At 40.9% G+C, this 16,746-nt stretch overlaps 1 protein-coding gene across 1 annotated transcript; it reads left to right on the top strand.

Annotated features, from left to right (window-relative positions):
• Positions 1–4,687: 4,687 nt before the first annotated feature.
• SEC61A1 (SEC61 translocon subunit alpha 1) lies at positions 4,688–15,289 on the top strand. The gene is made up of 12 exons (XM_048957602.1): positions 4,688–4,816; positions 5,906–5,973; positions 6,313–6,378; positions 6,477–6,555; positions 7,379–7,510; positions 8,258–8,367; positions 8,577–8,730; positions 9,447–9,607; positions 9,817–10,014; positions 10,428–10,619; positions 12,200–12,276; positions 12,991–15,289. The coding sequence occupies exons 1-12, from the start codon at positions 4,810–4,812 to the stop codon at positions 13,175–13,177; spliced, it is 1,431 nt and encodes a 476-aa protein (XP_048813559.1). The 5' UTR covers positions 4,688–4,809; the 3' UTR covers positions 13,178–15,289.
• Positions 15,290–16,746: the final 1,457 nt, after the last annotated feature.

Raw genomic sequence — 16,746 nt, 5'->3', positions numbered from 1 at the left:
AAGTTTGGCAGTGATGATTTCTAATCTTGGCCAGTTTCTACATGATGCCAGCTACAGCCAAACTGGTAGTGATGTTTATGTAAATGAGTCAATTATTGGAAATATATGGATCTTGTTACTCAGCTATAGGCACTGAGGGGAATCTGAAGTCAGTATTTCCAGCACAGGCACTTCTTTTCTTAATGCTCCACACATTTTTCTTTTATCTTTTTTTCCTCCTTATAGGTCACCAGTTTGATGTTTGAAAAGCAGATCATATAACTGAAAGCTAGTTCTTAATCCTTACAACTCTGAACATGCTTGGGGTAATTAGCTCTAGTATCATTTTTACAGAATCCAGTAATGGCAGCCACAGTAAAACAAGTGGAACATGAAAAATAACCTTTCTCTGTGGTCTCTTTTTCTTTTTCAAGTTACAGTCTTATAAAGTGCTCTAGATGAAGCACTGCCATGAATGCAGGGAGCAGAGTGATTGATGTTCTAGGAGCGCCTGGGTGAACAAGTTGGAGAAATAGGGACGTGAGTCATGACAGGGGTTCTGGATTCAAAACATTTCATGCAAGACGTCGTTAACTTCTCATGTCCTGGTAATGATGTTAGAAATCCTTTTGTGCACTGCAGCATTGGGGTGATGTCTGACAGGGAAGCTAAGTTTACTTCTTTTGATGCATCTAGGGCAATTCTATTTAAACACTGGTTTTGGTATTTGAGCTTAGATATCTAAATTGGATTTTTTTTTTGCAAATAACCACAATTCTGTAAACTTCAGGATAGGATCTGATTTTGCATTTCTTAACCTTCTGTATTTAGGAAGGAATCTGAATTGCATCTCTTATAGAAAATGCAGGTTTTATCCTTTAGAATGCATGTCCTCAGCTAGAAGGAATTTACATTTTTATAGTCCTTTTATTAAAGAAGCAGAGGATTTTATTGGATAGAAAGAAAAAAAAAAAGACAAATTAACTGATTTCTTTGCTTCAATCAGGCAGAAAGACCCCTTCACTCAGCATTTTCCATTGCCCTGCAATAAAGTACAAGTTGAAATTTATGTAAGAAAATATTACTCCATAATACTTAACTGGAAATGTGGTTCTCAACACCTTATCGAAGAAGAGGTCTCCAATGGCACAGCTGGATTATGCAGAGAAACATATCACAGCGATCTCCTCAACTATCACAGACCCAAGTTCTCTGTGCAGCAATAGCAGCTACCATTAGGAAGCTCCTGGCCATGTTTATATAACACTCAGCATGTGCAGTTCTGGTCCTGAACGGTCCCACTGATGCCATATAACTAATAATAATGATAATGAAACTTGCCAGCAGAGTTTTCTGTACTTCACACACACTGAGATGGCATTATAAGTAAAGCAGTTCTTCCACCTTGTGGTTAAACAGACTACTACTGGTTTGTACATCAAGTATCAGAGCCTTCATATGAATATGGCTGTTAAACAGATCCGTACACAAGGCTCTGTTGGTACCTCTTGCAGCCCAATGCTGCATCTATTAACTAGCCCCATTCTGTAAGGTGCATGTCCTTGTATGTGTGAGTGTACACACACAAACGTGGAAGAACAAACAGATTTCATTTTCCTCCAGAGATCCTGGGACGTGCTGTAACAACAGCTTAAGGGAGTTTCTTTTAACTTCCTTGGTAAAAAAGGCCTTTATTTAATTTATTCACTTTATTCAAGTGGCAAAGTGGGAACAGAGAGTGAGCACGTCACAGATGTGAAGAACTGGACCCCTTCAAACAGTTTGTGGACAGTTTCTGTAAGCGGTGCTGCTACAGCTAAGCTGAACTGTTTGGATGCAATGAGAAATTCATCTAAGCTCTTTTGTTTCACTTCTACTCTCCACTCCTATTTTCTGCTTTTTACCTCTCACTGTTGAAGCAATCATACAGCCTTTGTTGTTTGCATCAGGGTACAATTCAGCACAATTGGGTCCAGCATCTGTAGTCAGTAACTACAGAGTGTAGACATTTCAAAAGCAGTAATTAAATGTCAATTTTATACTAATGTAATAGAGGTGTATTGAGATATATAATTTTGCAGCAAATGCTGAAGATTTGCACAGTGTGAAACACTGGAACACACTGACTAACAAAATTTAAAGCCACTAAGTGAATATTAATGATTTTAATGGCCCTAAATTACACTATTTTCAAAGCAGGATTACTTAGGTTACAACAGAGGAACTGATTTGGTTCAAAGAAATCAAGGCATGAAAATAAGTTGTTTAATCTGCTTCTCAGATACTGCTTTTTTTTTCTAAAGAGCTGTTTATTTATTATATGCCAGCCTCATCATCGTTATTCCAGTTGTACCAGCTGTCGCTGTACTAAACTGAGTCCTCTTGTAGCAGTCGCTACTACTCCAAAACTGTGAAAATCAACCCTAGTTTTACAAATGCCACTTTTGTCACTCAAAGTGTGACTGGCTACCAAAATAGATCCCAAGATAAACTGAAGTTAGGGAGTCACAGTAAGCTGAAACTCGACCCTGTGTCTCACACGGCGTCACCAAAATAATTCCCCAACAACTGTATCGTCAGTTTCTTTTACTCTTCTGTTCTGCAGTGACAGCTGATGACACAAAGCAGCCGACCCTGAATTCTCTCTCTGTCTTTTTTTTTTTTGTTTTTAATTCAGTTAGCAAAAAAAGAGGCTTTTCACTGTGGATTTCTAAGGAAGCTAGCTTTCATAAACCATTTATTTCCAGAATTGAACTTCAGTGGCAAATTCAGCCATAGTATTGTATTTTCATATTCCCAAATGTGAAGTTTTTCAGATTCAGAATGGCCAAAAGAGAGAGGTAAGAAAAAACTACTGAATTTTCAGCTTCTATATCTAAGTAGACAACTCTAAATGAAATTATAAGGTTTGTTTTCATCTAGTATCAAATTACATTATTGATTAAATTATTTTAAAAAACAACAGGAAATCCATATGTCTAACAGATGGGCCTTGTGAAGAACAACACCCCTTTATTTAACCTATCTGTATGTCACAGATGAGAAAAATAACACCATAGCATAAAGAACAAGTGTGACTTTATATCCTGGGAAGCCATCTTCTAAGGATAGACTTATCACTGTGAAGGAGAAATAGAGTGAGGCCCTAGAGATTGACACTATCTATTTGTCAAAAGAACAATTACAATAGAAACAGTGGATTGACAAGCTTCCCCACAGACTCTCTCAAAAATGCCCAAGCTTGATTCCGAGATAACATCTTTGAGAAGACACCTTACACAGATGTATAAGATAAGCGGAGTCAACATTTCTCCAGAGGTGCTCATCAGCATCTCCACTGAGCATGGAGTCTAGACAGTGACCTACTCACCTGACTTCTAAGTGGCTGAAAGCAGAGAGCTGTTTAGATAAGAATAAAGCCACGTTATCCTTTCTAACTTAACCATGATCTGGCATAGTGATGTTATCAGCACCTCTCACAGCAGTTTCCCGTGTTTTAATAAATTCCACAAAATTCTGGCAGGTCATTGTTTGCTTCTATCTTTGATCCCAGTTGTTGCTTCCTTGTTCAGACTTCCACAAAATTACTGCTAATTCTCCTTTCTCTTCCACCAGTTGCCTTTGGTAAATGGTGTCAATCCCTGTGTTAATAAGCCAAAAAGATCTCATGAAGTAAACTCTGCCTAAGAGTGTGTAATTTGAAAAACAGCTGCTTCCTCAATAATTGGAAATGAGTGGGTAAAAACCATTCATAAATTGGAAATTTTAAAGCAAGCACCACTGGCCAAGGGCTGACTACAACAGTCTCAGTGCCATCAGTGGATATCTTTGGTAACTCTTAGAAGAAGTGCGCAGTTTCAGAAGATTTGAGGCAGGCAGATATAACATCCATTACAATAAATGAATAAAAAGGAGAAGGGAAAAAAAAAATAACGCCACCCATCAGGCAATGGAAATCAGGTCTGCTAATTTTAAAGTTAATATCAGGAAAGAAGAGATCAACTAATCAAACATAGCTAAGTGCCTAGAAAAGAACAAGGAGATTTGTGGAAACCACAGTGGATTTCACAGTGTTTATGCTGATTCTTGTATCAGCACCTCTATTTGCTTTCCTCCAACTTCTGTTTACCTTCAGCTTTCAGGACAGCGATAAGTCCCTCTCTAAATGCCTGGAAAGCAGGCAGAACGTTGTGTTACTCTTAAAAACACCTTCAGCAAGAGGTCCATGGGACTACTTTTCACTTGTTGGAGTAGGGGTTGTTCGGGGGTTGGAGATTCACGATCCTTGAGGTCCCTTCCAACCCTGGCCATTCTGTGATACAAACACATGCTACACGTCAGCACTTCTTGGCACAAAGCACAGCGCTGCACCTTTTTACCAGTGTTTTGTATTTCACAAGAGGCTCAGCTTTCTCCAGCTGCGTTAAACCCAGCCTGAGGCTCACGAAAAGGATAGACGTGGCACTGAGGGACGTGGTTAGAGGGCGCGGTGCTGATGCTTGGACTCGGTGACTTTAAGACGACACGATAAGATGGCGGCCAGGGGAACTGACTACAACTCCCAGACTGCCACACGACTGGTTGCCTTCGCCCACACGGAGCCAATAAACATCAGTATTTCCCGGCGGGCGCCTCAGGCTTTGTGAGCGGTGCATGCTGGGAGTTGTAGGCGATTGGCCGGCGCGGGGGAAGAGAACAGCGCCTGCGCAGTGCGGGCTGCGGCGCGTGGCAGGAAGCGGAAGCGGAAGGGCAGGGGGCGGCCCGGCTCAGTCCTGACGTGTCCATCCCGGGCAGCCGCCGCAGCGCTCCGCGCTCCTGTCCCCGGCCGCCATGGGGAGTGAGTATTGGGGTGTTTGATTGGGGCTGAGCTCTGTGCGGGTGTAGGGGCGTGCTGACGGGGTGCCGTGCTGACGGGGTGCCGCTCTGCCCGAGCCCGCCGGAGCCCCGGGCTGCGCGCTCTCTCTGCGTCCAGGCCTCGTAGGGCGGGCGGGCTCCTTCCTCAGCTCTGGAGGCTCCTTCTGCCTTTCTTTTTCTTGAATGAAATAATCGTTTCCTGGGCACGGCAACTTCCTCCTGGAAGGAAGAGCCTTCGGAAAAGCGTCTCGTTATCATAGCAGCTAGCCTCTCCTACGGCTTGGTTAAGGCATTGAAAGCAGAGCTAATGATTTGAGATGGAGCAGTTCTTTATGGGTTAGTCGTAAAGCGTTATGGAAGTGCTGCCTTCCGTATGGAAGTGGGCAGCCACCAGGAGTTCCAGTTCTGCGTTGTCTCAGATTCGTCCCCAGATGCACGTGCAGTCTGAGCCTGGCCTCGGGAAGTTCAGCATTAACTCCATTCAAAACTAGTTACGTGTGATTGTGGCCAACGTGTGACTTCGCACATATTCCTATTTTGTGTGTGATTGTGTTGTTGTTGTTGTTGTGGTTTTTTTCCCTAAAACTGAGGCAGCTTTGACTTTTCTGATCGGGGGACGTGTCCTTGTGACAAGGGGGTGATCATTGCAGGAGCAGTTCTGTGAAGAGATTTGAAGTAGAACATTGTGTGCGTGGACACTGAGTAGGAGCTCTTGAGCTGTGTGGCCTGAAGGCAGCTGCTGATTTTAACCTATCTTCAGTGTTGGATTTCTTAAATATTGGTACTTGAGAAGCATTATGAAATTAAGTTATGAAGACATGTGTGTGCAAAACGGCAGCAGGTTTTCTGTGCTGCCAACCTACTCATTAAAAGCAGAAAGCTGTCAATTTGTTCTTTTTTTGTTCTTCTGTGTTTGCAATCCATATTCTACTTATCTTTTCTGCATACTTCTGCATGAGAATTAAAAAAAAAAAGGCAACTTTTTTCTTAAACACAGCATTTAATTTTATTTGAGCTTTTCCCTGTGTTCTTTCTGTGTGTTTACTTTGTCTTTTAACTAATTTCCTTGCAGTAAAATTTCTTGAAGTAATCAAGCCCTTCTGTGTTATTCTGCCTGAAATCCAGAAGCCAGAACGGAAGGTGAGTTAGTGAAATTTCATTCAGAAGTTTATATCTGTGTAATATAAGATGCTTGGCATTGTGGGGAGAATGACAAAGGATGCATTTCTGTGGAAATGCTAGAACTACCTTTAACTTACACAGACTTGCTTATTTGGATTAAGGGTTCAATAAAGATTTGGCTGCGTGCAGGGCAGAAGGGATGAAAGTGAATTATTTTGTTCAGTATCCTACACTTTGTTCCTTCAGAAGAAAATCAAATGCTCTGCAGTGTATCACTGTGAAAGTTTACTGGTTGACTAGATGTTGCTATTTTGGCAGCTTTATCTTCTTCAATGTGTTGTTTTGTTTTTCCTTTAGATTCAGTTTAAGGAAAAGGTACTATGGACAGCTATCACACTCTTCATCTTCTTAGTATGTTGTCAGGTATGCTTTTTTCCTGTTTGTAAGGAAGAGCTAAGATGGTGAATGGGTGTTACAAAGTCTAATTAAAAACTGTTTTCTTCTCTTGGTTGGATATTCAGATTCCCTTATTTGGCATAATGTCATCAGACTCAGCAGATCCATTCTACTGGATGAGAGTGATTCTGGCTTCTAATAGAGGTATGGTCAGTCTTCCAAGAGAAAATGTTTGTGACATGGAAGAAAACATTTTCAAATTTGTTCTTAATTTGTGGTTTATTTTATTGAAATGGAAAGTGGAACAAAGAGGAAAAAGTAATTTTATCTAATGTAAAAAAATATAAGTCAGCGTGGGATTGGAAGGGCACACTTTCATGGACAAAATGACTTTGTAGCTGGCTGCAATCTATTCCATGCAAAAACGAGGGACATTTGGTGAGGAAACAGAGACTGGGGAGAAATACTTTCCAAGCTATTTCAGTCATTTCAGTCAGCTGTATTTGCTTGCGTTCTGTTTTTCTGGATGATGTCTTTTGAGTCTGCCTCACCAAAGATTAAAGTCTGTGATTGTTTTATTAACTTCAGTTTATCAGAAAGGTTTTTAACGTAGATATAAATGAAGAATTGTGTGGTGATTTATGTGAGCCCTCCTGAAAAAAAGTGTGGGCTTTTGTTTTTAAATTGTTGTTATTTGTTTGTAAATAAATAATGAAGTTACTGATGATTGTCAAAGACAGAGCAAATTCCTACACAAATTCCTTGTATACAGGAAAGCTGTTCCCAACACCAAAAGTCTTTTCCAGCAAATGTGATTCTTAAGGTACTGAGAAGTACTGCATTACTTATTAAACCAACTTTAACAAGCTTCTGTTACCATGGAAGCCTCTTACGTGTGTGGATATTTGGAGTTCTGTCTCATCTCTGTCATGATGCAAGGGGTGGAAAGTCAAACTTGGAAAGAAAGTGCTGGTATGCACCATACCCACACACCTCTGAGGGTCACTGTGCTTCCTGTGTCTGGCAGGTACGTTGATGGAGCTGGGCATTTCCCCTATTGTCACTTCTGGGCTCATCATGCAGCTCTTGGCCGGTGCCAAGATCATTGAAGTTGGCGACACCCCAAAGGACAGAGCTCTATTCAACGGGGCACAGAAGTGTAAGTAGCAGCTGATGCTAAATGCCAAAGTAGGGTGATTTAGAATCTAACACTGACAACAGAACGTTGAAGTTTGCTTTGGTCTCCAATGTTCAGTACAGGATACGGACTTCTGTCATGCTATGTGTTCATGCTGTGCTACAGATGTCTCTTTCTGCAGCCTTGCTGGCTGTTCTTTGGCTTGTTAGCATTTGATGTCATTTAGGTTTGTAGAGGAAGAGTATCTGTGCAGCTGGCATTTGTACTGCAATCTCATCAAATAAACTAAGCAATGTTTTGGGCACTCGTAGCTTGAATTATGTTGGGTGGTGTTTGTCTAAAAAAAAGTATGTATCTATGAAGATGTTGTAGTAGTTGTTACCTTACACTTTCAAGGATGGTTCTTCAGCAAGCTGGGATAAATGGCTTTTAGAGCAATCTCAGTATTCTCAAATGCGTGGCAACAAAGCTCTTACTGATTTGTTTATGGGAAAGAAAGAATCATAACCGAAGTAATGTCAATTCATCCTCAATTTTCAGTGTTTAAAGACATCTTTAGTAACTAAAAATACTTTTAAATCTTTGTTTCTGAAGTCTGTGCATACTTGTATTTTCAGTGCTAGATTTCAGAGAACAAACTTTACCTGCTCTTGAACGTTCTGTGACTTCTGTATTCCTTACCAACTTCCACAAAGATGTGATGTTTGTCTAATTGTCCAGGACGTAAATCTTCAGAACAAATACGTAATTGTTTTTTGTATTCTCCAGTGTTTGGAATGATCATTACCATCGGGCAGTCAATAGTCTATGTGATGACTGGGATGTATGGAGACCCGTCTGAGATGGGCGCCGGTATCTGCCTGCTTATCACAATTCAGGTAATTCCTACTCTTCCCTTCTTTTTTGTCCTCCAAAGGGGTCAAGGAAATCAGTGTTATGGATTCTCTCCTTGCCCACATGCAGGGAAGAGATACCAGTGTGCTTGCTTTCTCATATGTAGTCTAATCTTCTAAAAGGAATTAATTTTTTTTTTTTAACAAAAAATGAGAAGGAATGTGAGAAATGCTCCTGTTTGTTTTTACTGCAGCTTTTTGTTGCTGGATTGATAGTTCTGCTCTTGGATGAGCTCCTGCAGAAAGGATATGGTCTCGGTTCTGGCATCTCTCTCTTCATTGCTACCAACATCTGTGAGACTATTGTGTGGAAGGCGTTCAGCCCCACCACGGTGAACACAGGACGAGGTAATACTTGCATCAGAACTTCCTTATTTTCCCATGTGGAACATAAACACAGCAGCTTCTCCCCACAGCCTTCTAATATTCCGTCTCTTTACATCCCTTTATAGAATAGCACAATGATCTCTTAAAGTCAAAAAGACCAGTTTCTAATCCTGAACTCCAGTGTCATACAGTGCCTCCATAAAACTTGATAGGGATGACTGCTGTTGTATTGCAGCTGCTGCCCAGCCTACTGACAAGTACCAGCTGTTCCTTTCTGTTCCTTGTCTTACTCTTTCCTCCAAACCCCTTATTCTCCAAACCTGATAGGAGGCAATCATGTTGCTGATGCATACTAGAAAACTGAAATGAAGTAATTGCATTTTTTAAATTCAAACAGTAGCCAATGGCTGACCACAAATAATACTAGAAATGTTATCTCCCTTGTTTGAAAATAAATTAAAAAAAAAATAATAATAATAAAAAAAAAAAACAGAAGAAAACTTTGTGTAAGTAATTTTGTGTCTCAGGAGACCAGTGAAGTTATTCCATTTGGTGTTTGGGTGGTGATTCGTTCCTAGTTTCATACAGGGGGGATTTCTGAATGTGCCCTTAATATGAACAGGGATGGAAGTGATTCTGTTATGAATCCTGTACAAGAATGCTTAATTGGACAAAGCACTGAAATTTAAAGATAAAGATATCATGCTTAACTTGAGATTTTTCTTTTTCCACCCAAGGCATGGAATTTGAGGGTGCTATCATTGCTCTGTTTCATCTTCTGGCTACTCGTACAGACAAAGTCAGAGCTCTTCGTGAGGCCTTTTACCGTCAGAATCTCCCTAACCTCATGAATCTGATTGCCACCATCTTCGTGTTTGCAATTGTAATTTATTTCCAGGTCAGTTGGCATAAAGAGAGTTACTAAGCTGTTTCTATGGGAAAAGAAGTGTAACCTGCTTCCTGTTAAAGGAAGTGCAGTCGTTTTTTTGCATGTCATGTTTATTTTCTGCTGTTGTCAAGGCCTGGCCCTTTCAGTTCATGAGCTGTGGTACGGGTTCATGCTGTCAAGTTATAATAAGGGACTTTTCTCTTTTGGAAATTTTTCAGGGTTTCAGAGTGGATCTTCCTATTAAATCTGCTCGCTACCGTGGCCAGTACAACACCTACCCAATCAAGCTGTTCTATACTTCAAACATTCCCATTATTCTTCAGTCTGCCCTGGTGTCAAACTTGTACGTCATCTCCCAGATGCTTTCTGCACGCTTCAGTGGGAACTTACTGGTTAGCCTGCTGGGCACTTGGTCTGTGAGTATTCCTGGTGATCTTCCATAGAGCACTGTAGGAGTGCCATTAACAGGTGGACTTGGAGAGATGGTCTCCCTAAACACAAGAGCACATTTTAATGGCAGGTCACGTGGGTATGCTGAAGCTTCTAGATTAGCAATTTGTTAAATTGATGATGGTGTGTGAGACTTGCTGTAGATGTTGAATCTTCATTCAATTTTCACCATTCTTTACTGTCCTGGGGGTTCTTACTGTTCCTTATTGTATTCCATTTCCACATTAAAAACTGCCTTATGATAGTAAAGTTGAGTCTTCGTATGCTTCTGTAAGGATAATGAAATACAGTGATGTAAAGGTGGGATATAAACCCAGGATTAACTTTATGGCTGAGAAATGGCAAGAAAACTGGTGACTAATTGCTTCCTTTTCTGTAGGACACCTCAGCTGGAGGCCCTGCTCGTGCTTATCCTGTTGGTGGACTTTGTTATTATCTGTCACCTCCAGAATCCTTTTCTTCAGTGTTAGAAGACCCTGTCCATGCAGTTGTTTATATTGTGTTTATGCTGGGTTCCTGTGCTTTCTTCTCTAAAACATGGATTGAAGTCTCTGGCTCGTCTGCCAAAGATGTAAGTTTAAAATGATAAATGATATCTTGATTAAAAACAGCAGATATACATACTGAGTTTTTCTTAGATTACTGTTAAGCTGGTGATCTTCACAGTAATTTTTATCATTTGTGTAAGCAGTGGTTTTGATTTTTGGATTAGAAAGAGCTTTAAAAAAATAACTGGGGAGAGGGAGGGCAAAATGAAACTTTTTACTTATTTTTGCCCTCTTTACTGCTGTTTTTGAAAGCAGTGACAATAACAAAAGACATACAGGTTTTTTTTGTTGGCATTAGGAAACTTCTGACACTGCTACATGAAATCTGATGAGTATGAGGAAAGATCAGGTAACACTCAAAGCTTTTAGTACCAAATCACAATTGCAGTGTGTACAAGGCAGTTGCCACTTAGAGGAACCTGCAGGTGAAACTTAAGTATCCATTTCTGGCATAAAGAGCTCATAGTTTGTTCTCAGGGAAGATTAACAAGAACTTTTTAACTTAAAAGATCTGAGAACTGAGAATGTAGTTCTGTGCATTAATGTATGTGTGGCTTCTTAAATTTCCTTTTGCTTCAAGATATTTGATATTGAGTAACTGTAATTCTCCAGTTGGAATTGGAAAACGAGATGGAAAATATTTGTCATTGTGGTATATTTGTATTGTATGGTTTTGGGGCAGGAAATGAAGTTTGACAGCCATGTGGAATGGTTTAATCCATTCTTTAACAAATATGTAATAGTTGCATGGTGAGTTAACAGCAGGAGCACTCATTTTGGGTTTGCATCTGGCTGCTTGCTGTCAGACCGGCAAGGAGGCGCTTGCAGCCGTTTATAGATGGAATTTCTTTCAGAATGAATGGAGGTACAACTTGTAACACTCCAGGACACTTTCCTCATACTGAAGAAAAGCTGATGTAAACAAGATCAAAAATTAAAAATTGATAAACCATTACTTATGTGCACATTCACAGTATGGTGGAAAACTGGTAGCTTAATCATCTGCAAGTACATTTAATTGGGTTACAGGCAGCTTTAGAAGCTCATCTACAAGAGTTTCAGTTCCTGTCAGTAGTTAGATGTTAGCAGGACTCAATTGTAATCCCATCCACTTGCAGAAATACCATTTAAGAGTAGTTTTCCAAGAAACAATCCTTTCTCAGTCATTTCCCTTCTAATATAGTCTCACAAATAGCTCAGCTGAATGTGGGAGACTGCTGGAATGCACACTTCATAAGATGGTTTTAACAACATCAACTAAACCCTAACCAGGAGAGTAGAGACTTGGTGCTAGAACAGGACTTGTATTTACTATGGGAACAGTAATGGTGTAACAGGTGTAGCTTGTAGTGTGTGGGACAGCCACGGGTTTCCATGTTCTTGTTTTCTCAGTAGGACTAGAACTATTTAACTTTGCATAATTGACAGTGTGGAGAACTGCCTCTGACTGCAGTCTGGATTATCCTGAGTTGAAATACTGGCTGTTTTTATGTGTGAAAAACACGAGAAAGACCAGTAACTCACTGAAATGCCTTGCTCTGGATTCTGTGGACTTGGCTAATAGTACTAACCTAACCTGACTCCTTTTCTTTATTCGATGCAGGTTGCCAAACAGTTGAAAGAACAGCAAATGGTAATGCGAGGCCACAGAGAAACTTCAATGGTACATGAACTGAACAGGTGAGCTGTGCCCTTCACAAGTTGCTTATGCAAAGTGTGGGAGAACACACTGTAAACTTTGCTTAGACTGACATTTTCTGGACCCTAGTGCATGGCTGTTCTTTAAGCTTTAGGGCTCTGTGCATGGGCATGGAGCACTGCCTCTCGTTAATAGCTGGACTTGCACAGCAGGATGTTGTTGCCTTGCAGTTAGAAAACATGCTTGAACTCCAGAGCTTTTATTTTCTTGTTTTATTTTTCCTTATGTCAACCTTTATAGGGAAGTTAGTAATGAGGGTGGAAGTATACTACACTTCAAACTGACAAACTGCACTTTAAGATTGTTCATGTGTCTTAAGAGTACTGCTTTCTATGTACTCCTGTCTAAAACTAGCAGCTACTTAAATCCAGTAGGTGTAGAGGCGAGCAGAGATTGGTTTAGATGAATCATGTTACAGAAATATTATTGCAACTTTCGATTTCAATCATCTGCAAATGTCTTGAGGATCTAACATTCATTAACATGTGCTTAATTACCTTTACCAGAAGAGAGGATGCTACCATGGTTTAGATTATCTGTGTTTCGTTTTCTCAGTGGGTCTGGCTTCCTAGGAAACACCCATCTCCTCGCTTTAATACATTCCATGGTTCCCATACAGTGATAATCCTGTTACATTTACCATAATCCTGAGCTGGTTCTAATAGCACCTTTTGTATTCACACCTTGTTTTACAGGTACATTCCTACAGCTGCTGCATTTGGTGGCCTCTGTATTGGTGCCCTCTCTGTGTTGGCAGACTTCCTTGGGGCAATCGGGTCTGGAACTGGGATCCTGCTGGCTGTCACCATCATTTATCAGTACTTTGAGATATTTGTAAAGGAACAGAGTGAAGTTGGCAGTATGGGAGCTCTTCTTTTCTAAACCTAGCTTCTCATGGACCCAGGAGAGAAGGGAACAGCACTCTCTAAAGTATCCAGATGCAAAGAAGTAACGTAAACTTGAGAATGTCATTCCATAGGAACACATCTTTTAATAATGTTTCCGAAGCGCATTTCCTTATGTTCAAACTTTTCTAGCATACTGTTTGCATTTTATAAATTACTGAGGAAAAATGTGCACAATTTTTTTAATGAAAATTGTTTCTTAATTATGTGTTAGGAAAATCAGCTTTCTGAATTGGATTTAGTTCAACAACTCCTGGATTTTTTTTATCCCCTCTAAAAATTAGTAAACCTGAAACCTTTACAGGTTTTAATAACTGTGGGTAGGGTTGAATGTTTGGAAGGGTTTTTTTTCCCATTTTATTTTTTTTTTTGCAGCTCCATTGCAGCAGTAGTGAGGAAAAACCTCTCCCCCTAATGCTTGAGTTCCGTAACTACAATTGTAAGCACAAACAGCGTTTAATATGTTCAGTTTTGTGATGTATTTTTGTTCAAATATGGCAGATTTGGGAGGCAGTTGCTTCTTTTCACTCTAAATAGCAACTCTAATTCCAGAAGTCTTGCAATTACTGAGCTGGACCTTGACAGATCTCAAATATTGTCTTGAGGCTTGTCAAGCTTTGGTAAGAGAATGTGTTCTTTCCCATCACTCTTGTCTGTAAGCAGAAAACTCAGGTCAGTTGAGACTGTGCCAGCATCTGTGCCTCAGGAATGGCACCTTTTGAAACTTGGTAGTATGGCAGATTTGTAAAAACCTTGTAGTTAGGGCTCCTTGCCATTAGCTCTAGCACTTCTAGTTCTGATGCTAACTGAAAGAAATACGTGTTATGGAAACTCAGATGCAAATCTGCTTGCATCCTTTTCTGAAGGTAGGTTTCATCAATTTTAAAAATTCTGGTTGTACAGTTGTCAGGATGTTACCTGATTATATCTACATATCTGGTGAATTTTGAGTCATGCTCATGCAAAGGAGTGTGAAGAGAACGTCTTTTTTGCCTAGAATTCTTGTATTTAGTTGTAGATATGAGACCCTTGTCAAGTAACTCTTAGAGTCACGCAGAGGAGGCTTTTCCATCATACAACTGTGTTGACCTGAATGGTGCACTGAAAAGTACTTCTACAGAAGGTATTGGGACCCCTTTTTTGCTACCATCATATCTCCAAAATGGAGAAGTTGACAGTAAAAGACTTAATTTTCCATTTAAATTGTCAGCACTAATTAGGTGCCTAGGACCAAATGCCAATCTCTGTGTACGGGTCTTGTAAATCTTGCCAGTGTTGGACAACATGGGAGCCAGACTTAGAAGTCGTGATGTTGGGATTTGTGTGCAGTTGTGCGTGTTGTGCCAGCAGTGAGTGCTTTACTGCTGCTGCTCAGAGTGGTGGGACTCTTACATTCCCGAGAAGCACAGATGACGTCCAGAAGCCCTTGATAATGTATTGAGCTCAAATACCAAATGCATGAGAATTCTGCAGACTCAGAATGAAATACACCTGTCTGTAAGAGTGAAGGCCTCGGGGAAAGGATCACAATGGGGAAAATGAACGAGAGGATTGGGATAAAGCATCTGAAATGCTCACTGCCAGCTGTTCACTGTTGACTCACACTACTTTCTGTCACTTTCCTGTCTGTTTTTTTATAAAGTACAGGCATGCCGTGGTGTGATTTTGATGTGAAATCAGGGACAGTTAAAAGTGGCTGACTGGAAAGGGAGGGAGTATGGTGTGGTTCTTTTTCTTTTGGAATTTTTTTAGTTGGTTTTCCAAGAAGTCCAATGTGATTTTTTTCCTTTTTTTATTTGTAATAAAAAGGACTCAACTTCTACATGTGCAGTTCTGGCTGGGCTGGAGCTGGACGTGTATTTTTGACCATATCATCCGTTTTCACTGGTTGCTGTTTAGGCCATCAGCTCCTGAGTGTCCGAGCAGCACTCGTTCTATGCATCTGTACTTTTGTTGTCCAGTGCTGGAGTCTTTGTTATTGAGCAGCTGTGTCCTGGGAGCGGGACCTGCTGCTCATACAGTGGGTGTTCACAGAACAATGCCTAAACAATCTGCTTTATAATGAAATAAAGTACATCTTTGGAGCTAATGCTTGTTCCGGTGCTTTCAATACCGCGATCCTAACGATCGTGGAATACTGTTACCTGCCCGAAATACTGGAAAAAAGGATCCCTCTCAGAACAGCTGTTCAGAGTGTAAAAGAAAAAAGTGGCATTTGCTCCAAGACCTTTCAAGAAAGCTTGCTCAAATCACAGTGCCTTAGCCGTTCCTGTGGGCTTTCCTGTTCCGCAAGTATTGCATTTCAAAAGGTGCTGCGCAAGTGAATAGTGGGAAAGTCACACACGGGTTCCGAGAAAACAGTTTTTGTAACAGTGCTCGTCTTCTGCTACAACTGGTACTTAAAATAATGGGGTGCTAATTGGAGCAGGAAAAGTCAAAGGTCGGTGATATCCCGATGCTTTTTAGCCAACTGACAACAATCTGCCCAAGGTTCCTTAATTCAAATACCCTTTGCAGGAGCCTTGGCTGAGATTCTGGTCGTTTATAAAGTCATAACTGTCATTGCTGCAGGAGTGTTAGGTAATCATGTGCATCATCCCAAGTAATTGGAGTTGCATGGAGAGGAGTCGTGCAGAGGACAGCTACTTGAGGTACCAGCATAAGGCAGTGCTTGAGGTCCTCTTTGGGACGGTAGTATTTCCAGAAGAAGTCCTTGCACAACTGCTTCTTTCGACCTGCAGAACCCATGTGAAAGCTTGCAAAGCTTTTGCCACTTAAGCAGTGAGTGTTTGATAACCCACTGCTATTCAGGAAGCTGTAGAAGCCCCCCAGTTTATATAGCAGTTTGTGTATTCCTAAGGCTTTATCTCCGTGTCATTTTGAGACAGAAAAAGATTCCATTGTTTAACAAACTTCAAAACCATGTTGTGGGGTTTTGCAGCCAGAATGATTTTTTTTCACGGCTATGATGGTTGTTGCTTTCTTTGTGGAGTGCTTCATTACTGCGCTCCCTTGATTTCCACTGGGATAACCCTGCCCTGTGCTGTAAACAAAAGGTTGTTTGTGGAATAGATTTAGCAATGGGCTTTTGGTAAAGGAGGAAGCAGAGTGGTAGTAACTGCTTTTCCTAATTGTTCTCCATTGCAGCAAAGAACACTAAGTCTTAGGTGGCCTTGAGTTTTATTCCAGCTTTGGGGACCTTCACACGGGTTTTTGTAAGGCTGTTACTGGCATGGCGTGACACAAGCGACAGGTCCTCAGTTGCCCCGTGCTGCCTGGAATACTGAAACTCAGGTCCTTATCAACCCTCACTCCCTGGAATACCAAAACTCAGGTATCCCTGTGTGCCCACAGAGCATTCCCATTGTTCCTCAATCCAAGGTGTGATGGCTGCAGGGCGATTTCACCCTGTAAAGTAAAGAAGAGTGCTTTCAGAGAGAATCTGCGGGGAGGGAGAGCAGCGACAGCTCTGAAACTCCTGTTTGATGTGTGCTTGGATGGCCTGCTGTCTCGGTTCCTCTGGCTGCTCCCACTGCCAGCTTTCTG

Source organism: Lagopus muta, chromosome 11 (genome assembly GCF_023343835.1).
Source record: "Lagopus muta isolate bLagMut1 chromosome 11, bLagMut1 primary, whole genome shotgun sequence".
In the NCBI taxonomy this organism is placed as follows: Eukaryota; Metazoa; Chordata; class Aves; order Galliformes; family Phasianidae; genus Lagopus; species Lagopus muta.
The sequence above is the reverse complement of the archived record's forward strand: the minus strand, read 5'-3'. Positions and strand labels throughout refer to the sequence as shown.